General features: G+C 37.0%; 2 protein-coding genes, 1 non-coding gene and 1 pseudogene across 3 annotated transcripts in view; all 4 read right to left on the reverse strand.

Annotated features, from left to right (window-relative positions):
* LOC119505042 (zinc finger protein 510-like) overlaps window positions 1-4,312 on the reverse strand; it is a 122,963-nt gene extending 118,651 nt beyond the window's left edge. Inside the window, exon 1 of the mRNA XM_037797741.1 lies at window positions 4,185-4,312. The gene's annotated coding sequence lies outside the window, so the exon portion shown is untranslated. The remainder of the gene's footprint in view (window positions 1-4,184) is intronic.
* LOC119505041 (zinc finger protein 782-like) overlaps window positions 1-12,304 on the reverse strand; it is a 32,332-nt gene extending 20,028 nt beyond the window's left edge. Inside the window, exons 1-4 of the mRNA XM_037797738.1 lie at window positions 12,234-12,304; window positions 9,619-9,677; window positions 4,392-4,511; window positions 4,185-4,311 (exon numbers count right to left, since the gene is read on the reverse strand). Coding sequence (XP_037653666.1) covers window positions 4,185-4,311; window positions 4,392-4,394 — 130 coding nt within the window. The 5' untranslated portion in view covers window positions 4,395-4,511; window positions 9,619-9,677; window positions 12,234-12,304. The remainder of the gene's footprint in view (window positions 1-4,184; window positions 4,312-4,391; window positions 4,512-9,618; window positions 9,678-12,233) is intronic.
* Window positions 12,305-24,028: 11,724 nt separating this feature from the next.
* LOC119545124 lies at window positions 24,029-25,203 on the reverse strand (annotated as a pseudogene).
* LOC119505841 lies at window positions 25,169-25,274 on the reverse strand. Its single transcript, XR_005210876.1, has one exon. It is a non-coding gene; the product is annotated as a U6 spliceosomal RNA (small nuclear RNA).
* Between the last annotated feature and the right edge of the window lie 2,465 nt (window positions 25,275-27,739).

The raw sequence follows: 27,739 nt of genomic DNA on the forward strand, positions 1-27,739 counted from the left end.
CACCTCCAGTCGAATCCACTACAGTAGCTGAAGAACAGGACTTACAACACTGTTTGCAGCCCTGGGACTCAGATGAGGAATTACACCCTGCACAGTTTGCCAAATGCCTGCCTAGCGGACCCAAGCAGTATCTTACAGCCTGCAAAACAGTAAGTCACTCCCTCCACCACTGTCAACTTGCCCTGAGATGAGCAAATACATACTGGTTAAACAATGTCTACGTAACCATTCAGTTGATGACTCATGCCTACCTGGAGAGCCCCTCTCTAACCACCTCTTCTAGTGCATACTAATGCAGAGAAATTCTTGCCTCACAGTCCCAATTAAGGGGTTCCCTGCTCCCAGTATCATGATTACTCCCCACCTTATATCCACACCTCCACCTTCCTCACCCTTCTCCCTGTGATACCCGACTCACCCTCTCAGAAATATTCACCCACTGACAATGTTTTCGTGTACGTAACCCAAATAGCAGCCCATAAGCTATAACAATAGAACTGCTGGGTATTCCATCACCATGCACAGGCCTATTCCCCAAAGTTTGTACTCTACTCTGTCGAGCTGGCCCCAGATCATACCCTGTCTTGGACAAACGTCAATCACCCTTAGGCACCCCTAAAGCTACAAGATGACCCCAAGGTGGCTATAATCTGCCCCTTCACAAATCTGCCTAATAGAAAGATGAGGGTCACACAAACCCAGACTGTGACAGCCACATTAAATTCATATACCACTTATTTACATTCCGTAACTGCCCCAACCCCTAGGCCCCTTGGCTCAATGTCCCTAAATGGCCACAGAACCAATACTATCATCACATTGCTCTTCAAGAGATCTATGCTCTGAGGGATAGATTAATCCTCTTCTACTGTGGCCTTGACATAGATGGTCAACACTTCCTGAATTTTTTTGCTCCTTCTGCCAGATGGAGACTGGCCCCGTTTGTAGACTCATGGCACTGGTATACATACGGCAATACAGTCAGCACCCTTGCAGGGAGCCTTTTGCCCAAACGGGCCTTCCTGGCCCCCATATAATTAGGACTGGGAGTTCTTGCCAGGGTTGCCAGAAATGCTCTGGGAGCCACATTCCTACCACAACAAATAGATAGCCTCCAGGTCAATCAACGTTTGCCAGCTACAATTGCCTAACATATGTAACTGATACACCAGACCCTGAGCTACAAGCAACAACAGTATAGCTCCGTACTCAAATGGTCTTGACAACAGACTAGCACTGGGGAGTCTATGCTATAGCAGCATGGCCTACTGCATGTATATCAACAACTCAGGGCAAGTCAAATATAATTTACAAAAGATGCAACAGATGCACATAATTAATATCTCCAACACCTTTGTTAAAATATATAATTCCTCCCAAACCTTCACTATTTTCAAGCCCACCTGGGACCTTTTCTCATGGCTAAGTCCCACTACCAGGGGACACTGGCCTTGCCAGGCCTCCAAATTACTAGTCAGAGGACTGGTTTTAATTATGATTACAGTACCCCTATTTAGACTGATCATCGGAACCAGAATGAACATCTTAAATGTATCTCTAAATATCTTGACTACTCAAAGAAACGATGCTGAGGCACCACAGAGTAAACTGTAATGGCGTCAAATGAATTATATTTGGCGCCTCATCATATTGCCTAGCCTAGTCATAAGTTCCCCTTTAGAGCACCATTCCGGTTAGCCCTGCCCTGGGCATAACCGCAACCAGCAAAGCATGTACTTCCATAAAGTTTGGATGATAAAAGCCATCCTCAGTTTCCCCAAATAGCCCTTCCTGCTTCTACCCTTTGCACTTCATAGTTTAAAGCTGCCAATCCCCAGCATCTGTGGGAAAACCCCACTCCTCAGCAGAGGTTCACAATAAAGGTGAGGGCCGGGACCCCCATGGGCTTCTCCCCCTTCTTCCATTGACCCTTGTGGGAGCTTAGGTTAGACAAGACCCGGTCCCCAAGCCACTCTCATCTCAACTCTCCCCTCCAGGCCCTCTGATGTAATAAAGGTGTCATGTCAAGCACTCTCAGTTCTCTGGCTATGTGAGTTTTCATCTCATCACCTGTAGAACTTCCACATAACATCCCAAACAATACTCATATGATATATTTCAAGTCAACCATATCAATAGTAATATTAAGCAAATGAACAAATGTTCTAATCATAATCAAACCAATTAAAAGGCAGAGATTGACAGCAAGACCCAACTATATGATGTCTACAGGACTCAATTATATCATGTCTCCAAGAGATCCACTTTAAATATAAAAACAGAGACGATATGAGTAAAAGTAAAAGGAAAGAGATACCATGCAAACACTAATAAAAAGAAAATCTCAGTGCTATATTAATATCAGATCAAGTAAAATGACACTACATAACTTTCACAAACACTGATACAAAAAATGACAGTACCAAGTACTTGTAAATGGCAAATGGGAATGCAAAATCATACAGCCACTCTGGATAATATCTGGCCACTCTAGATAAGAGTTGCTTTAAAAACTAAATACACACTTACCATACAACTTTAGCAATTACACTCCTGGGTACTTATCCCACAGAGATGAAAATCTGTATATAAATGTTAATAGCAGTATTATTTGTAATAGCCAAAAATTGAAACAAAGGGTCCTTCAACTGGGGAATGACTAAACAAACTGCCACGAATTTATACAATGGAATACTGCGCAGTAACAATAGGAATGAACTATTGATACAAACTGCAACTTGGACGAATATCAAGAGCATATGCTGAGCGAAAAAGCTAATCTCAACACAACATATACTGCGTGATTGCATTTATATAACATTCTTGAAATGACAAAATTATAGACATGGAGCAGATTTGCAGTTGACAGAAATTAGGAGTGGTGGGAGAGAGGACATAGGTGTGACTATAAGGGGGTAGCACAAGAAAGATCTTTGTGGTGATAGAATAGTTCTGTATCTTGACCGGGGTGGTGCTTCCACAAGTCTACACACAAGATAAAATGACACAGAACTATTCACACACATTGTACAAATGTCAGTTTAATGGTGATGATGTTGTGTCATACTTACATGAGATGTAACCACTCAAAGAAACTTGGATAATTCCTGTGAATCTATAATTATCTTAATGTAAAAAAAAATTTAGCAAAAGAATATGCAGAAAACCCAAAAAACCCTGAAAAAGTTTTCTTCTTCAAAAACCACTATTTAAGAAAATGAAAAGGCAAGCCGAAGATGGAGAGAAAATATCTGTCAAACATATATATGATAAAGGTTTGAACTCTTTCAACTCAAAAATAAGACTATTTATCATACATGTTTTATAAAGAGAAAAAAAAAACTAAATTAAAAAAAATCAACTGAAGAGTTGACTGATTTCACTAAAGATTTAGGAAGGGCCAAAAAACACATGAAAAGAAGTTCAACACTGTTAATCATCAGGGAATGCAAATTAAAACTCAGTAAGATAGAAGTGGAATGGTTAAAAATAATAAGATGTACCAAATCACACGCTGGTAACCAAAGACCAATGAGAACTCTGACATTGCTAATGGGCATAAAAACAACAGCCAATTTGAAAACACTTTGCAGTTTTCTGTAAAGATACATATACAAAGAGCCAAAAAGCCCACTCCTAGGTATATACACAAGATAAATGAAAACAGACCTTCACACAAAGACTTGTAGGCAAGTATTCATAGCAACGTTATTCATAATTGCCCCAAACTGGAAAAAAACATGTCTAGCAACTGAGAGGTGATAAACTATGGTTTATTTGTACAAAGGAATACTACTTGGGATAAAAAGGATAAACTATCAATAAAGACAAACCCATACACGAATCTCAAAACATTATACTAAGTTAAAAAAAGACTAAAGACAGTATACTTTATGATTCCACTTAAATAAAATTCAAGAAAAGGCAAAATTATTCCAATAGAAAGCAATCACCGGCTGCTGAAACCAGAAGGGTAGGAATGGAAGAAACTTTCTGAGGTGATAGGAATATTCCAAATCATGATTTAGTGGTAGTAATCAGCTGTATGCATTTCTCAAAACTCACCAGACGTGTACTGAATTTTATTTTCTGTTAAATACATGTCAACAAATGTGATTAAAATTAAAAAAACAAAAAACAGAAATGCACTATATATAGGGAGTTACATGTTAGGATGCACTCACCGACTGAGACGAGGTGGCTGTAATTCTCCAGCATCACATCTCTGTACAGGGTCCTCTGAGCAGGGCCCAGGTGCTGCCACTCCTCCTGGGTGAACTCCACAGCCACGTCCTTGAATGACACTGATGCCTGTAACAGCACATTTCTGATCAATCTGAAGCATCCAGAAACAAGTGACATGGAAAACACCTTAGGAAATCAACTCTTACCATGTTTACTGTTGAGCGTTTCAAACAATGCTATAAAGGATGCCTAGGATGGTCCTAACTGTAGGAAATCTTGATGAGGAGCGCTCTCTACACAAGGTCAGGGGAAATGCTTCAGGAGCTCTGGGCATGGATAAGGCAGACAAAGAGAGAAGCACAGAACAATTCTCATGTTTAATATTTGATGATGCTTCTGTAGATGATATGACAGTATAAACTTTTGCTTTCTAATTGTTTCTGGCTGTGATATAGATAATGATTTTGATTTTTTTTTAAGCTACTTATCATTTTAAGCTAATTTTTTTAATGCAATAGCTTTTTTTTTTACTTTATCAAAACATTAAAAAAAACAATTCAAAAAACAAAACAAAACAAAGGTGATTTTGATTTTTTTTTTAAACACTGACCTTGTATCTAGCTACTTTCTAACTTGACTTATTAATTCTAATAGTTAATGTATAAATTCTTCTAGATTTTCTACCTACACAATCATTGCATGTCTAAAAAATGGGAGATTTCTTTCTTTCTAATCCTCATACCTTTTATTCTTTTTCTTTATACACCTGGTTAAAATTTCCAACACTATATTTTCGATATCAGCAGAAAATTCTGCTGTATTACATTATAACATATAACGTCGACCATAGTAGGCTATATATCAGATGAAGAAAGATTCCTTTTATTGCTAATATGTTAATAACTCTTATCATGAGTAGGTATTCAATATTCTCAAATTAATTTGCTACATATAATCCTATAAGCATATGACTTCTCTCCTTTACTCTATTACTGTCATGAATACACTGACATTTGATTAACTCAAACTTAAAATCCCTGGAATATCAGTAACCTCAACAAGATATATTATTCTTTTAAAATATGTATCAAATTATTTTCCTTATCTTGGCTCAAAAAATGGATATGGAAAATTAAACAGGCATATATAGCCAGAAAGGGGGGAAAAACATCAAATATGATAAAGTTGACCTACTAGATAATTGACATCTTTAAAAGGCTCAATAATTAAAACAGTGTGGTCTTTGTACATGATGCAACAGACTGACCTAGGGAACAGAAGACAAAGTCAGAAATAAACACTAATACACACCATTTCCTAATTTTAATACAGGTGACATCTTAGATAAGTGGAGAAAGGCTGAATATAAATGTCATATGGATAACTAGATTGCCTTCTGGGACACAAAAGTTAGATCAATTCCTCAGACCACAGAGCAGGACAAAATTCAAATGCATAAAATCTCTGAACCTGATACAAAATCAATCATATTCTAGAAGACCACACAGGACGATTCTCTACAATGTTACAATGGAAAATGCCCAACTATGACTCAAAATCCAGGAATCATAAAAGAAAAAAATCTGCTAAATTTAACAACATAAAAAATCAAATGACTTTATGGCAAAAAAAAAAAAAAAATCATAAGCAAGGCAAAGCACTAATGACAAACTGTAGAAAAATAGTATAATTTATATCATAGGATAAGGCTATAAAAACATACTGGATACAATAATTAAAAGATCAGCACATCAAAAGAAAAACGGGTAAGAGACAAACAATTCAATAACAAGAAATACAGAGGAATCAGGAAAAAAAAAAAAGCTGTTCCAACTCACTCATGGGAAGATAAAAGCTTATAAAATTCACCAGAGATATTATGTTTATATCACATTGGTAAAAACTCAAAAAGCTTCACAGCATATACTCTATTCGCCAGACTCCTGGGAAACAAGACACTCTGATCCTGTTGGCTCTACCTTCAAAATATATCCAGAATCTGACCACTTTGAAGAACCACAACTGCTAACACCCCTAAGAGCATCAATTTTTGCTAGAGTTACTGAAATACCCTCCTATGATGTTCATGCTTCCATTACGACAACCAGTGCCTGACTACCCCCTTCTATTCTTGATTAGTTATTCTTTTAGAACAAGTCAAAGCTGTCCTTTCTCAGCTCAAAACCTTCTGTTGTCACTTAAATAAACAGAGAGACTGAATATGATCAAGATGACATGTAATCAAATCAAAAATCAAAATCCTGGCACTAGACAAGCTTATTTTAAAAAAATCTATATAAAGAAGCAAAGGACCCAGAATATTCAAGACAATTTTGGAAAAAGAACAAAGTTGGACACATCATTTCAAAACTTACTGTAGAAGGACACTAACCAAGATAGTGTGGTATTAACAAAAAGGACAAACCCAGATCAAACAAATGAACAGCAGCCAGAAATAGACCACCTACACCCTCAGGGGTGCCAAGGCAATTCAATGGAGAAAGTATATTCCTTTCAGCAACTGGTGCAGACAGGCATGTGTGCAGCAGTGTAGAGCACAAATATGGTGAGTGTATGTTCCTTCCACTCTAATATTTAGAGAACACTAACAGCACACAAAATGTTAAGACCCAGAACCATAAAATTCTAGGTTTCAGATTGGGCCAACTAGAACACATTTTGTTTTTTTCTGATCAGCAGCAGCAAAATTTAAATAAAATTTAAAAACAGATCAAAAAAGGAATTACTGATACAACAGCTAACGACCCTAAAATCATAAGAGAATATTATAACCAAGCTCATGAAAATACATTTCAAAAAATAAAATGAACAATTCTCTATGAAACTGTAATGGCAAAAATTAAATCAATAAAAAACATAAATCCAGGATAGATTTATGATGATTTCATAAATCAATTCAATCAAAATCTTCACACAAATCAAGACCACAATGAGATACCATCTCACACCAATAAGAATGGGTGCCATTAAACAAACAGGAGACTATAAATGCTGGAGAGGATGTGGAGAAATTGGAACTCTTATTCATTGCTGGTGGGACTGTTTAATGGTACAGTCACTCTGGAAGACAGTTAGATGGTTCCTCAGAAAACTGAACATCAAGTTACCCTACCATCCAGCAGTAAAGGGGGAATAATAATCTAATATGTACAGATATGTTAATAAGGGTGAACTTAATGTTATCGGAACGGTCAGGTGTGACTATGGGATTCTTAGTATCAGTGACATATCGAAAGTGAACATGTTTGTAAATGGCTGTTTAAAAGGCATGTAACCCACAAAGTAGCACCACAAACCTAAATAAGTGTTAGCATGATATACTTATAAGTTATGACATTGGTGCCGAGGGTTAACAGCAGAGTGGTATATGGAAAAACTACCTATTACATATAAAAGACTATACTTACAAGAATCTCTTACCAACACTACACTAATACTACGGATGAATAATTAGCAGCTGATAAGAGCTCTGGGATGTATTATGTTATGATAATTGTTTAAATTCGAGAGTGATGATGACTGTACAACTAAGTGAAGATAATGTAAGAAACTGATTGTTTTATCCTGGGATAGAATATATATTAAGTGAAATTAAGAACCCTCTACTTAATAAATCAAGCCCTAGACATGAGGCTTGCTTTTGTGAAACTTAGGGTTGTAAATGGGAGGCTGAGCCTTCCTATAATTATGCCTAAGAGGCACCTCCAGAGAACCTCTTTTCTCTCTCTAAGCCCAACTCAGCAAATAAATTCATTAACAACCCCCCCCCCCCCAATAAGGGACATGACTCCCAGGGGAATGAGTCTCCCTGGCGACGTGGGAAATGACTCCCAGGAATGAGCCTGGCCCTGGCAGCGAGGGATTGAAAATGCCTATTTGACCAAAAAGGGTAAAAAGAAAGGTAACAAGCTGAGGTCACAGTGGCTGAGAGATCCCAAATAGAGTCAAAAGACTATCATGGAGGTTTCTCTTATGCAAGCTCCAGCTAGACATCCCAAATAGCCACAATACGCCACACCCGTACCAAAAGTAGACCCAAATACCTAGGTCCCTTTATGAGATTGTGTAAAAGATTCACTCACTAAGTTTTATCTCTCAGAAACTTTAATCCACTAGAGTGTTCCTATGCCAGACATATCTTAAAACCCAGAGGCAACAGCCTCTTTAAGAACAACAATCAGATGCAGCCCCCTTCCTCATACTGTCGACACCCCCTTTCAGTATGAACAAGATAGGATGCTCACTGCCTATTCATACCTGAGAATGGAGAAAGAGATTAAGTGAGAGGAAGGGGTAGCAACAAACAAGATAAGATTGAACAGAAGTATAAGAATATTGAAACTATATATATATACATTTTTAGATGCTGGGGTGTTGGAATAGCTGAAAAGAGGTAAATGATATGGTAGAACTGTAATCTTCAACATCCTTTGAAGTTTGCTTTATAGCTACTCATTGAATTGTGCTTTGAAAGTCTTCACCATTCTTATGTATATTGCATAAGAAAAGAACTGAAACTGTGGAAGTGTAAACCATAACAATTTTTGAAACTACCTATATAACTGCTTGAAAGTTAACTTTTCTGTATGTATATTTTAGAACAATGGAAATAGCTGAAATTGTGGAATTGCTACCCATGACATTCTTTGAAATTTGCTAACTACTTGTTAAATTACTTTGAAAGTTAACTCTGTTATGTATATATTTTAAAGTTCACAACAACAAAAAAATGCATTTAAAAAAAAAAAATCTTCACACAAAAAGTTCCTGTTTCATAGGTGAGTTTCACAAAAATCTACAAATAACAGACAATTTTCTCATCTAGATAATTAGAAAGGAAAATGAGAGTGGAAAGGACCTGTTTCTTTTTAAAACTTGATACCATAATGAGACAGGTACACAGGAAAATAATAGTTTAATCTAATTTGGTAATGTAGGAATAAAAATCCTGAATATCGTATCAGGAAAACAACAACAAAAAGAACTGCATAAAAACAAACCCAAATACATACCCTTAGGAACATAAGTAAGAAAACATAACACAGTTATTAGCAAGCACGGTCTATACCAGAATTTAAGAATCCATTAACATTAGAAAATAGATTTTTATAAGTTAAAGTAAAAAAATTATGCTTTTTTAACCAATAGATACACAAAAAAGTACTCAATATAATTCAATGCAAATTCATGACTAACATGTCATCTTCGCAAACTGGTAACTGCAGGGAAGCTACTTGTGCTGACACAGGTGACCTACCAAAATCTGACAGCAAACATCAGAGTTAACTGGGACATCTTTCCTCAAGTTTGACTCAATTTATTTCTAGTTCTTCATTTCCAATTAATGTATGGACCCTTATAAAGCTCATAAATCCATTACAGTGCAAAGTGGGGAATGAATAAAGAGCTCACCTGAGATTTTTTCATTTTCCGCGGCTTCTGGGAGAATGTGGAGACCTGTGACAGTTCAGCTGCGGGGACAGAAAAAGGTCATGAGATCTGGCCTGCCTTTTAGCTCCTGGATTTACCTCCCACAGATCTTAGCACTTCAGCTGGGGAGCAGCATCCCTATGGGAAGGGCCTTGAAAAGGTAAGAGAAGGACAATGTTGAGGTGATAGTATCTGCAAATGTGCAACTCTGAAATAAATATGGGGGCTTAAACCTGCAGTTCTTCACGGGATGAATATAAACTTTTCTCAATTGATTTAACAATAATGCATGGGTCCTTCTGACAAAAACACAAAGAAATAAAAACAAAAGAGGATTAGCTGAATTACAGTAAACAAAAGGATAAAACACTATTCTTTCATTAAAAGTAACTCAGCAGAAACTACATACCACACGCACAAACACGCACGCACACACAAGTGCATGTATAATTGGTAAAACTGGAATAAGCTATACTGACTGAACCAATGTCAATTTCATAATTTTGATATTGTATTATAGTTGTGCAAGATGTTAACGTAAGAGTAGGCTGGGTGAAGGGCGCACAGACCTCCTTTCTTTGCTCCTGTGAACCTGTAATTATTTAAAAAAACCTGATAGTGACATTTTTGAAAGCTAAATATTTTGTCTTATATGCTACTTAGCAGAAAATACTCATGGTGCATCATGCATCTATTTTCTCAGTAATTATGTTTATCCCTTGCCATAGAAAGTCCACAGAAAGCCGACTAAAAGAAATTAGGTGGTTTTAAGGCAAGGATTTTTAACTACTTGTTTTAACCACAATGCAGTTTCTCAAAAGGCCCTTGTCAGAAGATGCTTGTGGTGCCTTATCTGTGAAAGTGAACTGCACTGTGTTTTCCTCCTGATTCTGCCACGAACACACTGGATGTCCCTAGACAAGTTACTGAAGCATTCAGTCCCGATGTCTTTAAAGCTTTCAAGAGTAGGAAAGAGATATATATCCATGGAAACCTTTCGTGACACATCATTCCAGGATTCTACAATGTTAGAATAATGTCAGGAGTATCACATCTGGTAATGGACATGAGTTACAGCAGCACATAATTTGATAGAGTGGCGAATAAAAGCATAGAAACCTTTTAGGGATGCATGGAGACAGAATATCCTCACTTCCAGAGGCTATCCCTTATCTCCAGATGTCACCCATACAGGCTCTCCTGTGAAGTGGCCCTTGCTGAGCATCCTGCCTCTGGGCCTCCTCAGCTCACCTCGCCCTTCTCAAAGCTGGTACAACCCCTCCACTGTCCGACAGTCTGTGGTGACTTATGGAGGTGGTGACATCACAGAGTTTGCCTCATTCTGGGCAAGCAGATCAAGAACTGCTTTTAGCTGAGCAAATCAGGACCTGCTTCTTTCTGGGCAATTCAGCCTCTCCTCTGAAGCTCTGGTGAGAAGTGAAAAGTCAGAGAAACATTCTCTTCCATGTAAGATTCCAGTTCCCAGAGGCCTCCTGCTTCCTACCTCACTAGTGCTGCTTTTTCCCAATAGATTGGGGCCCTAGACCTGGGAAGTAAATTCATTTGAGGGCAAAAAACATGACTTTTGGAACTCACTGCAGTATCAGACTTAAAACACAGTCAGCCTGCCAGGCCAGGAAGGGCCAGGAATATTGTCTTACCCAAGGAATATGAAGACACTAGAAACCCCAGAATGCATTTGGTACATGGGGGGGACACTCTTCACATTCACTTTACACAGTATCACCAGAGACTTCATGACAGGCCACTCAGTTAAGTGCTGTGAAGGTTACAATCATGTGTTTTAGGCAGGTGTGATATTAGAAACAGCCTGAGAATGGGGGTAAAGCACACCTCCTTTAAATCCAAGCTTCCCCAACAGCTGGCTTGTGACCTGACCACATCACCCCACCAACTAGAACCTCAGTTTTTTATTATTTTCAGTGCATATGGTTATACCGACATCATAAAGTGGCTGTGAGGTTTACATAAGCCACTAAACGAAAGAATAGTGTCTTCTAAATAAAAATGTAGTTGTCACTTACTGCTTAGTACCTGGCATCTGTATAATTACAGGTGAAACTTAACTTTCAAACAGTATGCTAAAGCAGTCATTATTACTAACCTCATTTTCATATTAATGAACTCATCCTTTCCCAAGTTCCTTTCCTCGCTCCTGGTTTCTGGTGACAGCTGGAATTTACTCAGGCCTTTCTCTCTCCGGAGTTCGCAGACCCATGGCCGGCTCTTCCCGACATGCTCACAGTCAACGTTATAACGTTATAAACACACACTGACCTCCGGCCTTCGGCTTCCACTTTTTCCCGGTCGAGCTGTACCCGGGTCGGGCAGAAGCTCCCCGCAACTCCGCTGGTACCAAGCACCTTCCCCTCAGGAGGCCTCTGCACCCCCGGCGCCCCGGGAGCGCGCGGAGCTGGGGATTCGACCACGCTGGCCTTTCAGGGACGGACGGACGGGCCGGTCGCGCGCACAGGCTCCAGGCGGCGGGGTCGTTTCCATGGACTCCCTTTCCCGCTCCCTGGGCCCAAGCCCGCCTCTCCCGGTTGCTCCCCACCGCTCACACACGGAGTACTTACCTTCCAACCGGTAGAAACCCGGACAGTCTCAGGAAAATCCAAAGGAGGCGGGACTCCGGGTGCGCATGCGCAGAAGAAGGACAGACTTTTGTTCCCAGATTGCTACGCGAGGAAACCAGAAACCTCCTATTTGAAGTGATGTTTAGGATGTTTGTGTGTTATAGAAAGTTGGGGGCTGAGATTCTTAAAGGTCTCCCCTACCCAAAATCCCTCTGTGCCCGCAGAGGTTAAGGATTAAACTTGAACTGCACCGCCAAAGAGAAAGTCTGGTACCGAACAGATCCCGTTGGAAATAACCTTTTTCTTAAGACATTTGGAGACAGTTGGGGAAAATTGCATAGTTAAAGGCGTGACTACTTAAGTATTTAGGAACGAAATTATATAACTGTAAATTTACTTCCTAACTTATGAATTTTCATCCTGGGACCTCGATCCTTTTTACAAACCCCGGACCCATCGACACCCAAACCTGGTACTGGGTGCCTGGGATCCCAGCCGGAGAGTTTTAAGCCAGGGCCAAGTCTGGTGCTGCAGTTATAACTATATATAAGAAAACTGTTGGTTTTTATACATTAAGATATCTAATACAGAAAAAGTGGTGAATTTATTCAATAAATACATACTGAAAACCTGCGCTATAGGAGACATCATTCCAGATCCTGAAATTGCGACATGAAATAAGAGATAAAATTCCCTCCCCTTAATCAAGATCCCCTCAAGAAACAGGTAGATTCTATTAAAAGGGCTCTTGACAAACTATGGTAAGGGTTGGTGAACTACCCTGTGACAGAGTAAGGAGCCGTATCACCACCAGGTGTGAAGTGGGAGTAGGAGAATTACTGGAATCTGGCAGAAAAATGCCACCCTAGTAGGAGCAATGGCCTCAGGAAGGGGAATATTGTAATGGCCAACTCATGGCTCAGCACAGAGAGTCATCAGAATACGTATACCATGTACACTTGTTTTCCACCCTCTAACGTTCTATCTTTGGTAAGCATTCATACAACCCACTGTTTTTTCCAAGAAGTCCATACACATTTGTCTCCTCCAGGCGTTTTTTGTTACCAAATTGTTCACTCGTATTCCTTTCTAGCCCCCCACTGCCAGTCAACTCACTGAGCCATTGGACATGAGTCAGTATGAATCTAAACTCAGAACATCTCTCTTCATCATAAAGTGGACATACAAATATATCTTGTCAAACTGCACAAACAGAAGAATTCATTTCACCAGACTTTCAGAACCATCACTAAGTGGGATTATATTTGCAGCAGCCATCACTTCTAGATTATTCCATCATGCATAGTCGGTCTTGTGTGGAAATTCAACCTGTCTATGCCTACAAATCTCCCTTGGGAATGCTTGGGAATGATTCGCGGTAATACTTGTGACTAAATAACCAGGAATTGATTCAAAGGGACCCATCTCCTTTCATTTGAAGACTTCTGTCTATAAACTATGATACATCAAGGGATGGAAAAGAGGATTTGAATTCCTATTATGGAGATAAATGCTTGTTTTCTCCCGAAAAGACTAAGATTTCATATATATGTATACACACATGCACACACAAATCCACACAGGTACCTAGTTATCAAACATGGCGGCACACTGGAAATACCCAGAGTTTAAAAAAATATTAGTCAGGATTCCATTGGATAAATATTGTACTTCATGCATATGAAATGCAGCATGTGCTGCTCCTGAATCCATGGTGAGTATACTCATATTGATAACTTTGACCCTATCCAAACATATTTCAACGTTTGTGGACTAATATCCTAAGAATCCACCTTCACGTAGGTTACCCAGTTCAGCTTGTACTACTGAGGAAGATTTTGAGCTCCTTTGGTGTTTTTTTTTTTTTTATATATATATCTGAATTAGACATTGCAATTTCCCTTCTGGGCATTGCTGGGCTTTTACTCCGATTATGGTCAATAAGGGAGGTCATAGGGACAGGTCCTGAAGGGAGTATGCATCTCCTTTCTGGGATGAGTTACGCTAGGAGCACCCCTTAGGATTTGGAGAGAGAAGTGAGAGAGCTACTCTCAGAAGCCAGTTTATCCTCACTCTTTTTCTCAGCTTATCAGAGAGACTGATTTCCACAAAACTGAAAGGTTTTAAATTTGCAGAGAGTGTGCCAGGTATAAGGAATCCTAATTACTTAGTATGCCTCAGAAGCCTAATTTCCCACGCAAAGTGCCTAGAGCAGAGATTATTTGTTGTGACTAACCAATAATAGATGTCTGACCACACCCATTGCTTCTGGTGGTAACACTTGGCTTCCTGGCTGCTTTGTAAATCTACATGGGTGAAGGAAGAATGTTTCTTCTCCTTGATCTTACCTTCAGGCTCAGTCCATCCTAGCAGGGAAAGGGGAGAAGAAGGTACTTGGCATTATATTCATGTGTGCACTAATCATTTTATAGAAGGTTTTGGGACATGATGGCTCTCTTAAAGATAGTCTTGTAGTCAAAACCATATATGACTCAATGCTTGAGATAAATCTCCATCTATTGAGAGCCCAACTTTATTGGGCCATTTTTTCACTTATCCAGACAACTCCATCTGGGAACAGTTCTCGTTGGTTTCTGTCACTTTGGATTAGTTTTGTGTTTTCTATAATTTCATGCAAGAGGAATCACACAGTGTATATATACTCTTTTGTGTCTGTATTTTTCATGTGGAATAATGATTTTGAGATTTATACTTTTTGTACAGTAACAGCAAGGCAGGAGCAGCCTCACACAGGGAGGACAGCTGCTTATAATGACAAGAGGAACTCATATTTAACGGGTTTAAATTACATCTGAATCAAAAAACATGGCCTCATTCCAGTTTCAAGTTTCCTGGACTTTCTCAATAAATGCCCCAAATTTCATGTAATATACCTACTAAAATTATTACAATAGTTGTTGTAATCCAATTTCCTGCAAAAAAAAAAAAAAAAACACTCTATCATTTTATTTTACTTTTTCAACATCAGCCCAGTGGTTAGGAGAAAAGAGATTATTCTAGGGCAAATGTAGAGGTTTGCTTCTCCTCTGACATTGCTTTGGGTCAAGTCCTTGATTTTGACATTTTCCAACTTTGAATTATCTGAATCCACCTAACTAGCCAGCTCACTTCACAAACTGCCAATTAGTTGGTCAGAGCCTTATTTCATGGTTGGTTGGTTTGTTTTTCATTCCAGAAAAACACCCACAACATAACTGCTTCTCAACACCTATGATTGAGAAGTGGTCACTGGAACCCCAAGTCCAGGTGCTGGAACCAGATTCCTAAGAAGGTACTGGCCAGACACTGGTGCATGAGTCTAACCAACAAAATTACATCTCCACATTGACATCTTAAAGTGTTGTTTGTTCTCAGAAATAGCTTCAGAAAAATGACTCTTGTGATAGACATTTCCTACTGGATAAGCCTTAAAAGCACTCTTGTGATAGACATTTCCTACTGGATGAGCCTTAAAAGCCATCAACTTTTATTGAAAGTTAAGATTTTTTTTTTAATAAGTCAGCTGAGATCTTCTATTTCTACTTGAGTCAGTTTAGGTAAGATGTGTTTCTAGGAATCTGTCCATTTCTTCTGTATTATCTAATTTGTTGGAGTAGAGTTGTTCCTAGCAAGATCACTTGTAATGCATTCCCGACTTTAATTTTGGATTATAATTAGGTTTTCTTTCTTCTTGTCAGTCTAGCTAGAAGTTTGCCAATTTCATTGATCTTTTCAAATAACCAACACTTGGTTTTGTTGATTCTCTTAATTGTTTTTCTATTCTCTATTTCATTTATCTCCATTCTAAATTTATTATTTCTTTCCTTCTACTCACTTTAGGTTTATTTTGCTCTAGTTTTTATTGTTCCTCTTGATGTGAAATTAGGTTGTTGATTTGTTATCTTTACTCTTTTTTAAAATAGCTGCTCAACTCTTTCGTTTCTCAGATATGGCCTCTATCTCTCTCTAAGCCAAACTCTGCCCAAAAAATCTCATTACCCTCCCCACTACGTGGGAAATGACTTTCAGGGATGTTAGTCTCCCTGGCAATGTGGAACATGACACCCAGGGATGAGTCTGTCCCTGGCATCTTGAACTTGACAATGTCTTCTTGACCAAAAGGGGGAAAAGAAATGTAACAAAATAAGGTTTCAGTGGCTAAGAGACTTCAAATAGAGAGTCAAGAGGACATTCTGGAAATTACTCTTAAGCAGCTTCAGTCAGATTATGCAAATTGCCAGGGTATGCCAAACCCCAACCAACAGTATTCCTGAAAACCCTAAAGACCCAGGGCACTATGTAAGACTCTTTGAAAGTTTTACTTACTAAGTTTATTTCGCAGAAACTTGAAACCTCCAGATTGTTCCTATGCCAGATAAGCCCTAAAACTTAGACGTACCAGTCTCTCTCAGAATAACAAGTTACATTCCCCTATCCCATAAAGAAGTTAGGAAGGTCTTTGACCATGTATCCCTGAAGATTGAGAAAATGATCAAATGAGAGTGAGAAGTTGTAACAGAGAAGTTAGGATTTAACAAATGATTATGACTACTGAATCATTATATAGATATTTCTTTTTAGAGTCTAGTATATTAGAACAGCCAGAAGGAAATTCCTGGAACTGAGGAACTGTAACCCATACTACATTTTGACATTTGCTCTACAACTACTTGTTAAACTGTACATTGAAATTTATCACTTTTCTACATATGTTATATTTCACAATAAAAATGTTTTTAAAAATTCCTATTTATAAATTTTCCCTCTAGAACTGCCTTCACAGCATCCCATAAACTTTGATATGTTAGTTTCAGTGTTCTTTCATCTCAAAATAGTTTGTAATTTCCTTTTTTATTTCTTCTTTGACTCATTGATTGTTTATATGTGTTGTTTAATTTCCACATATCTGCATTTTCCAGTTTACCTTGTTACTGATTTCTAGCTTTAATCCCTTGTGTCTGGAAAAGATGCTCAGTATAATTCCAATCTTTTAAAATGTATTGATTTCTTGTTTTGTGACCTAACATGTTGTCTATTGTGGAGAATGAGCCAGAAAAAATGATTCTTCTGAGCACTTGAAAAGAATGTGTATTCTGCTGTTGTTGGGTGTTCTGTGTATGTCTGTTAGAGCTAACTCATTGATACTAATGTTCAAGTTCTTTGTTTCCATATTGATCTTCTGTCTAGATGTTCCATCCATTAATGAAAAGGGTGTATTTTAGTCTCCATCTGTTATTGTAGAGGTGTTTTTTTGCTTCAGTTTGTCAATGTATTTTGTGTTCATGTATTTTGGGGCTCTGTGATTAGGTACAAAAATGTTTACAATTGTTATACCTTCTTGGTGGAGTGACCCTTCTATTAATATAGTCTTTTTTTCTTACTCTTGTAACAGCTTTTAACAAAGTCTATTTTGTCTATTATCTTAGCCACTCGAGGTCTCTTTTGGTTAAAATTGCATGGAATATTTTTTCCATTCTTTCACTTTTAACCTATTTGTGTCTTTGGGTCTCTTGTAAACAATGTATAGTTGGATTATGCCTTTTTAATCCATTCTGCCAATCTGAGTACTTCGACTGGAGAATTTAATCCAGTTACATTCAGAGTAATTACTGATAAAGTAGGAATTTATCCTTTTATCTTCCCTTATACTTCTACACCTGTTTTCCCTTATTTCCTCCATTGTAGTCTTTTTTTTGTATAGTTGATTGTTGTAGTGATGCAAATTGATCCCCTTCTGGTTTCCATTTCTGTATATCATTTAAATAGTTTTGTGTGATTACCATGGGTTTGTATTTAACATCCTAAATCTATATAACAAAATATATACATCTATTAACACACTGCTTTGTAGTGATACCAACTTAAATTTAATGGCATACACAGTCTCTGTTCTTATATCCTTCCATTCCTCCTCTTTATGTTATTCTTGTTACACACTACCTTATCATTTTATGTAAATATGGTTATGTTTTATGCAACTGTATTCTAAATCTTATAAGAAATAAAATGTAGCATTACATACCGAGATACTGAGAATACACTAATACTGACATTTCTATTTAACTATGTAGTGACCTTTACCAGAGATCTTTATTTCTTCCTATGGCTCAGAGCTACCATTTACTATCATTTCCTTTCAACGTTAAGAACTTCCCTTACTATTTCTTGTATGGCAGGTGTTGTGGTGATGAACTCCTTGAGCTTTTGTTTATCTGAGATTGTCTTAAACTCCCCCTCATCTTGAAGGACAGTTTTGCCAGATAATGACATATTGCCTGGCAGATTTCCTCTTTCAGTAGTTTAAATATGTCATAACATTCCTTCTCACTTCCTAGGTTTCTGGTAAGAAATTGGCAGTTAATCTTACTGAGGATCCATTACACATGGCAAATCTCTTCTCTCTTGCTGTTTTCAGAACTCTCTATCTCTGGCATTCAACATTTGAAAATCACATGTCCTAGAGATCAACTTGAGTTTATCCTCCTAGGAGTTTAAGTTTTTGGTTGTGTATATTTATGTCTTTTGTCAATTTGGGGAAGTTTTTGGCCATTATTACTTCAAATATGCTTTCTGGCTCTTTCTCTTTCTCTTCCTCTTCTCCTTCTGTGGCACCAATAATGCATATGTTGGTACACTTCATGGTGTCCTACAAATCCCTTTTGCTCTGATCATTTTTTTTTCCCATCCTTTTCTCTTTCTGCTCTTCTGACTGAATGGTTTCTATTCTCCTGTCTTTGAGTATGCTGATTCTTTCTTTTGCCTCTCCAGATCTGCTGTTCAACACCCCTGGTATATTTCTCAATTCTGTTTTTGTGCTTTTCATCTCCAAAATTTTATTTGGTTTCTATTTAAAATTTCTAATACCTCCTTGTGGGCATGTATTTCTTATTGATTTCCTATAGTTCAATGTCTTTGTTTTCCTCTAGCTCATTGAACTTGTTTGGAAGGTGTGGTGCTTTGGAGCTGTATGAACCACGGAAAAACATGTTCTTAAACTTGATTCAAGTTCTGCGCTGCCTAGAAAGTGCAGCCTGATTTCTCCTTTCAGCCTACAGCAAAATGCACTTGTGGGTGTGAACCTATTGTAAGTAGGACCTTTTGATGAGGTTATTTCAGTTAAGGTGTTACCTATCTCAATCAGGATGGGTCTTAATCCTCTTACTGGAATCCTTTATAAGTTAGAATAAAATTCAGACATAGAGGGAGAAAGCCATGGGAAGCAAGAAATTGAAGGTCAACAGAACCTGGAAGCAAAGGGAGAGGCCTGGGAGATCATGATGTGTATTGCCATGGAACAGATTTGCCCAGGTCCATGGATCATTAGCAGCAGGCCCAGAACACTAGTCTTTGGGAAGAAAGCATCACCTTGATGGCACCTTGATTTTGGACTTCTCCTAGCAAATTCTCATTAAGCCAAATCATTGTGTGGTTTTTGCTTTAGCAGCCTGAAAACTAAAACAGATTTTCATACTGAGGTGGGGTGCTGCTATTGCTAATACCAAAAAAGTCTGGAAATGGTTTTGGAATTGGGTAATGAGTAGAGGTTGGAAGAATTGTAAGGTTCTTTACAGAGAAAGCCCAGACTGCTTTGAACAGACTGCTGGTAGAAATATGGATGCTAAAGTTAGTTCTGAGGAGGATTTAGAAGGAAATGATGAATGTGTTATGGGAAACTGGAGAAAAGGTGATCCTTGTTTTAAAGTGGCAGAGAACTTGGCAAAATTGAATTCTGATGTCAGATGGAAGGCAAAACTTGAAAGCAATGAACTTAGGTATTTAGCTGAGGAGATTTCCAAACTAAGTGTAGAAAGTGCAGCCCAATTTCTCCTTTCAGCTTATAGCAAAATGTAAGAGGAAAGGGATAAGCTGAAAACTGAACTCTGGACTCTTAAGCACAAAGCAATCAGAAATTTATGATCTGGAAAATTCTCAGCCTAAGTGTGCTCTGAGACCAGAGCCAGCAATGGTTTTGTAAGGGACCTCCCTGAATCTTCCGAAAGCGAATCCCCAGAGAATAGGGCTCCATGTGAAGGTTTAACTTAATGATTCAGTTAGCCATTTCAGTGGAACTCAGGATTGGAAATGCAGTTATGTAGGAAGGATCTGTGGGAAGTCCTTCTGCGTGATGTTTGAATCTCTGTGAATACATGCAAAGCCAAGAAGGTTTCTGCAAAACTTGTGTTATTAGAACCACTACTAGTCTGGATTATAAGGGACAGAGAAGGGACAAATTAAACAAATTTGTCTTTTAGTATTGATTTTTGAAACAAGTCCTTTGGCAGATAAGATATTGCACTTATATTTCCCAGTCTTCTGCATGTCTTCTCATTTTCTTTGTGGTGTCCTTAAATGAGAATAGATCTTTTAATTTTAATTTAGTGCAATTTGTCATTCTTTTTGTGATTAGTGCTCCTTCTGCCTTTCTAAGAAATCTGCATTTATTGCAATGCTATGAAAATAGTCTCCTTACTCCTTTTATATGTTTAAGGCATGCATATTTTGTTTATTTCTGCAATCCAATTCTAGTTAATTTTTAGATGCAGAGTGAGAGGGTAGTTAAGGTCCAGTTCTATCTGTATAGTTATTTAGTTTTCCAGAAGTATTTGTAAACAAATCTATTTCCCCATTGAATTACATTAGTGCGTTTGCCAAAAATCAAAAACTATTTACGTGGAGGTGTTTTTCTGGATTATCTATTCTGTTCCCTTTTTCCATTGGTCTGCTTTGCATCACACTCTAGGTTTTGAATACTTACATATCACTCAAAATAATTTTATACATACATACAAACACACACACGCACATATATGTTAGTACCAAGGTTTCACTTTCTACAAAATTGCCTTTTGGTATTTTGCTGGGGATTGCATTTGAATTTTACATCTATTTGGTGAAAATTGATATTTTAACAATAATGGGGATTCTGATCTTTGAACACAGTATATCTTTCCACTGATTTTTTTTTTCTTTATCTCAGAAATGTCTGGTAATTTTCAGTGTATGGATGGATCATGTTGTTTGTTAAATTTATTTATAAATATTTTGTTTTTGATGCTACTGTAAATGAAATGTTTTATTTTTTATTTTTTTGCAAATTTGTAGTGGTAATTCATAAGCACAACGGATATTACATGTGGAACTTTTGTACTGCAAATTTAATTCATTTAGTTCAAACATATTATTGTAGATTTCTTAGTATTTTTCACATAGACAATCCTGTCAACTGCAAAGGAAGACTGTCATATGTCCTACTTTCCAAACCGTACAGATCTTATTTCATTTTTTTACTCCTTATTGTACTGGCTAGGACCTCCAGTACAAGGTTATATAGAAGCAATGGGGACAGATCTCCATTTCTTGCTCCCAGTCTCATAGGGAACATGGTCAATAATTCACTATTAAATATAATACTAGCTGTAGTGATTTTTGGGTAGACTTTAAGAAGTTGTATCATGGAATTTTAAAAATATTTCTTTTTGCTGAAACTTTTTATAGTGAATGAGTATGAATTATATGATATTTTATGCAGCTACTGAGAATATCATGCATATTTTCTCCTTTACTCTGTACTTGTGATTAACCAATCTGATTTTTAAAAGTTTTAAACTGATATTGTATTTCTGGTATAAAATTCCACTTGGTCATGACAGGTTATACTTTTTATGTATTTCTGGATTTGTTTTCATATATTTTGTTAAATATTTTTGTGTCTTGTTTCATGAAGGATGTTGGTCTCCATTGTTTTTATTTTTGTAACATTTTAGTATCAAAGTTAAACTGTCTTCATAAAACAAATTAGAACATGCTCTTCTTTCATTCTGAACAGATATGTAAAATTTCTTTTTTAAAGGATTATAGACTTTATCAGTAAAACTATATGGCCCAGGAGTCTTCTGTTTGGTAAGGTTTTAATTAGGAAATCAATTTCTTTAACAGACATAATGCAATTTGGCTTTTCTATTCTCATGTTAATTTTGGAAAATTGTGGTTCTCAAGAAATTTATTTCATCAAAGTTAATGAACTTATTGACATAAAGTTGTCCATAATTTTCTTTTACTATGATATTAATATCTGTAAAATCACTAGTTATGTCCTATTCTTGGTATTGATAATTTGTACTTACTTCATGGGGATTTAATAATTTTTAATCATTTTAAGTTCCAATTTTTGGCCTTAATTTTCTGCTATTTTTTTGCCATTTAAATGACTTCTACTCTTATTTTTTGTAATTCATGTTCTTCTAATTACTTTTGATTAATTTCCTCTTCTTTTCTAGCATCTTAAGTGGATCACTGAATTTCATACTTCAAAATATGTTGTTTTCTCAGTATTATCTTCAGTGTATCTCAACATTTTTGATCTTTGTTTCCATTATTATCTAGTACAATACATTTTTTTATTTCCATTGTGATTTCTTCAAGGACCTAGGATTACTCAGAGGTGTGTAGGTTAATTTAATATTGGGCAATTTTTTAAGCATGTGATTTTTACTGATTTCTAATTTAATACTACCAGGTTCAGATAAGGTATTCTGTACGGTTTTAATCCTATCAAATATACTGAACTTTATTTTTGTGACCCAGCATATGAACTAACTTCATGTGCACCCAAAAGAAGGTGTATTCTATCAGTTCGTGGGCTAAGGTTTCATAACATCAATTTAGTCAAATTGATTTATAGTGTTCTATTTTGTTACTTAGTTTTTGTATCATAAAGTTATCAATTAGTGAAATATGACATTGAAACATCCATCTATAATATGTGAATGTAATTTTACATTTAGTTGTGACAGATTTTTTTAAAATGTATTTTGAAGCTCTGTTATAGGTATTTATAGGTAACATTTAGGATCGCTATGACTTTCTGATGAACTATCAGTTTCATGACTATGAAATGACCGTCTTTTTCTATGGGAATTTACTTTTTCTTGAAGTGTATTTTATTTGGCATTAATCTAGCCACATTAGCTTCCTTATGCTTAGTGTGTGCATGGTAACTCTTTTTCTAACCCTTTATTTTCAGCATAGCTGTGTCTTTATATTAAAATGCATTATCTTTTAGGCAGTATATAGGTGGATGTTGCTTTATAACCCAGCATTAGTCTGTTTCAGTGTTCAGCTTATTTTTATTAAATGTAATTATTTATGTGACTCACTTTATATCTATCATGCTGCCTTCTGTTTTCTCTTTGTCCCATCTGTTCATGTCCAATCAGTTCATGTCTCTTAATGTCTTTTGCATTTTTTTCCTTAAGGTTTCCTTCTTTTTCTGAAGTTTTGAAATGTTTTATGAATTTGGGTTATAATTATTTCGCTATGTTATATGCTGCAAATATTTTTTGAATGTCTTACATGCATCTTGACAAGTTATATTTTTACTTTTTACTTTTTCTTTTGACCAGCTGCATGCTTATTTACCAATTCCAGGCTCTTCACTGCTAACATACAACTTTATTCAGGGATTTGTACAGTCCAGCTGGAATGGGAGAGAAAAAAGAAAAGAAAGGTGTAACTAAAGGGAAGCACATATCTGAGGGGTGGGGATCTACAATAAGCCAACCTTATTTTCTTTTTTGGTTAAAGAAAAAAAAATTTACAATCACTTCTACTCATAAGTAAAAGTGAGATAGAAAAAACTTGAATGCTTCAATATAGCATTATGTAAACCTTCTCATTTCATATGTACTATTTACCTGGGTATTTCTACCGTCCATCCACCAATAGAATACCTAAACTTAAACTGGCTGTCCGGAAGGAAAAAGTATTAACAAAAGGAGGTTCGGCGGCAGGGGGCATCAGTAGAAGCAGACAGTGTGCAGAAAGGTCTTGCCACTCTTTTCAAACTCCTGCAGCAGCTCGTTCACCTTGTCTTCAGTGTCCTCCATGTGCTGGATGCACTGGCGCAGCTCGCGGAGGAGGATGGCCCCCACGGTGGCCTCCTCATGGTTGTCCTGCATTTCCACATCAATGCCATGCACAGGCTGGCAGATCTTCTACCCTCTGGAATTCAGATCTTCCACCGCCTGATCATAGACTCTCTTCATAAGAGAGGATCGGATCAAACAGGACTTTGCAGTTCTGGAGCCTTTCTGGCCCGGGCTTGATTGTTTGTTTCTGTCCAACATGTGTAAAATGCCTTTCTGCGTATAGATGCTACAACATGGATGAATCTTCAAACAGTCACAAAGGATCACATATGGTATGACTTCATTTATACGAAATGTCCAGATAGGTGAATTCAGAGACAGAAGATAACTTAGCGGTGGGCTGGGGCAGGGGAAATAGGTATGCGGTTTCTTTTTGGAGTGATGCAGAGGTTCTAAAATTAGACAGTGGTAAGAACTGCACAACTCTATAAATGTACTAAAAGTCATTGAACTGTATAGTTAAACAGAATATCGTATGTGAATTATATCTCAATAAAGCTGTTTTTTTTTTCATGCAGAATTCTCATTAAAATAATCTGATAGAGGCTATTTCTTATTGATCTACACAGGGTCACGAATTGATTTCCTACCCTTGTCCATATGGGAAATGGTAACATAAAACTATTAAATAACCCATTCTTGTTTCAACCTATTTATAGCTAAATATTTAAGAAATAAATTATTTTGAGGGTTTAGTAACTGCAGATCCCTTATGCAACATTTCACATGTTCTAACTCATTTAATTCTCAGGCATACCCTGTGAATGAGGAAACCCAGACCCTGCGACACAGTGAGCAGGTGGCAGAGCCTGAGTTGGGTCCCTCACTCCTGATCCCTGGGTTTCAACCAGCAATTTTGCCTAATTGGGTAGCATTTTCCTATCAACTCACATCACTTTTTTCATGGAAAATTTAAACATTTTCCTACTGTCCTCTTTTATGTTTGGGTCTGCTAGCTTTCTATGACTGATTATACTGGTCAATTTTGCAAAAACAGGTTCTTCAATGAAAAATATGGAATGCTTCACAAATTTGAGGGTCATCCTTGTACAGGAGCCACACTAATCTTCTTTGTATTGTTCCAATTAAGTATATGAGCTGCCAAGGCTAGCACTTGACAAGTTATTTTTAGTAAGCAAAAGCTTCTTATTTTTATTAGGATCAATTTTCTCAATCCTTTCTCTTTTTTTTTGTCTAAGAAATCTTTATACTGATAAAAGAGGAGTTCTTCCATATTGTCTTCCAACAGGCTCTTCTATCACTCCAAATACAAACATAAAAAAACCTTTCCTATTTTTATAGTTGTATAGGATTCCATGTATTAATGAATCCTAATGTACTTATTCCACCTTCAAATAATACACTATATGTAGTCTTCTGCTATTATAGAGTCACAATATTTAACTTTTTCAATACAATAACATATATGTAAGCATACTTGTGGATCAGTTTCTAAATATGAAGTGGTTGGTTCAAAAGGTAAGAAGATATTTGTACTAATTAATTTCCATAAGTGTATACAGTGTATGCAAGAGTCTGTTAACCCCACAACTTCAAAAGCAGAAATGGGTATCTGTGCTGGTTTGTATATACTATTTCCCCCAAAAGCCATGTTCTTTATGCAACCTTGTGAGGGCAGACATTAATCTTTTGATTGAGTGTTTCCATGGAGACGTGACTCAATCAACTGTAGGCCAGCCATTTGATTAAATTATTTCCATGGAGATATGGACCCTGCCCATTCAGGCTGGGTCTTAATTAAATCACTGGAGTCCTATAAGAGAGCAGCTGAGAGGGACATTTTAGAGAGCAGCTGAGAGAGACTTTTGGAGAAATGCTTGGGAGCTGACAGAGATGCTTATAGATGCTTGGAGATGTGGACAGAAGGATATTTGACGCTAAGCTAAGAGATGAAGCCCAGAGTTTGCTTGGGAGAAACTAAGAAAGACCCAGTGACATTTTGGAGAAAGCCATTTTGAAATGCAAACCAGGAGCAAAGGAACAGCAGATGCCAGGCACGTGCCTTTCCAGCTGAAAGATGTGCTGTTCTTCAATGAAGGTATGCTCTTGTTGCTTTAATTTGGACATTTTCATGGCCTTCGGACTTTATATTTGTAACTGAATAAACCCCCTTTATAAAAGCCAATCCATTTTTGCTATTTTTGCATAACAGCAGCATTATCAAACTGAAACAGTATCCAAACTTTTTCATCTTGCTTCATCTAATAGTTAAATAAAATGAAATCACTGTAGTTTATATTTGCATTAAAGGAGGAAAACACAGTGGGTGAGCTCCACATTCCCTCAGTCTTACTTGCCTGGGACACTTTTCCAAACTTCAGCCCAAGGAAATCGAACTGAAACATAGGGAAGAGGTCACACTGGGTGGAGGAAACACACCAGAAGCTGGGGCTTCTGAAGAGACTGGAATTTATGTAGAAGAAAGATCAGTGAGAGGAGCCCATGAAATTGAGTAAGGGTCAACTCTAGTCTCTGAGTGCACGTGAACAAGGTATGACACTGAGATGCTTAACAAAGAATAGATATGAGGTCAGTGAGGGAGGGAACTGTGACTGAATGGAGAGTTCGAGGTTGCACTGTTCTCAGAGATGTTAGAGTTTGACCATCCTGAGTGGAGACATCATGTATGCCTTCTTTTTTCCCCCCAAATGTATATTTCTCATACTTTTATTTTTTATTCTTCTGTATGATATAAGAAACATCCAGTTTTAACATTCCCAAATGATGATCCCATTGTCTCAACATTATTTATTTAAAAAATCCCATTATTTTAAGATGTAAACTTTATCATTTACTAGTCTTCCATTATATTTGGGACTTTATTTCTATTCTTGACTTTATTTCTTTTCCGTTTATCTACTTCTCTATTCTTGTACCAGTACAGCTCTGTTTTAATTATAAAGCCTTACAGCATGATTTAATATACGGTAATATTAGCCCTCCCTCATAGCTCTTCATTTTTCAGGGCTTTCCTAGCGTTGTCTTTATTTTTCCATAGAACTTGAGAATATCAACTTTTCTAGATCCAGAAGATCAACAATAAAACTCATGTCAGAAACCCAACTTCAGTTAGCTTGGGGAAAAAGAATTTGTTGTCTCACAAAATCAGAGGATGGGCTTAACCATCATAATATATGTGAGTATATAAATTTCATCTTAGTTAAAACTAGAACTAGGTATGAACTGTTGTCTACCAACTTGTGCTTCTGTCACTTTTTTTTTTAACATATTTTCAATGATCCAATGTCCAAGAAAAAATTTCTTTTTCCTTTTGGAGACGTACTCATCTGTGGGCCATTTGTTCATAGAGAATAAATCCATGCAACCATTTTTGGAGTTGAGAATTAACAAATAAGATTTCCAGTGCCATAGCAAGAGAGTTTTAGAGTAATGATATATGAAAGATGTGTAATTTAAAATTTTAGTAGAAAATTCATGAGTGGACAAACCATATTATTGGATCTATTCATAAATGTCTGAGCTTTGAGATATGTATATACTGTTTGGAGATCTTATTATAGTTATGGTCAAGGTCATATGCCATATTCTGAGGAAATT

Source organism: Choloepus didactylus, chromosome 10 (genome assembly GCF_015220235.1).
Source record: "Choloepus didactylus isolate mChoDid1 chromosome 10, mChoDid1.pri, whole genome shotgun sequence".
Taxonomy (NCBI): domain Eukaryota; kingdom Metazoa; phylum Chordata; class Mammalia; order Pilosa; family Megalonychidae; genus Choloepus; species Choloepus didactylus.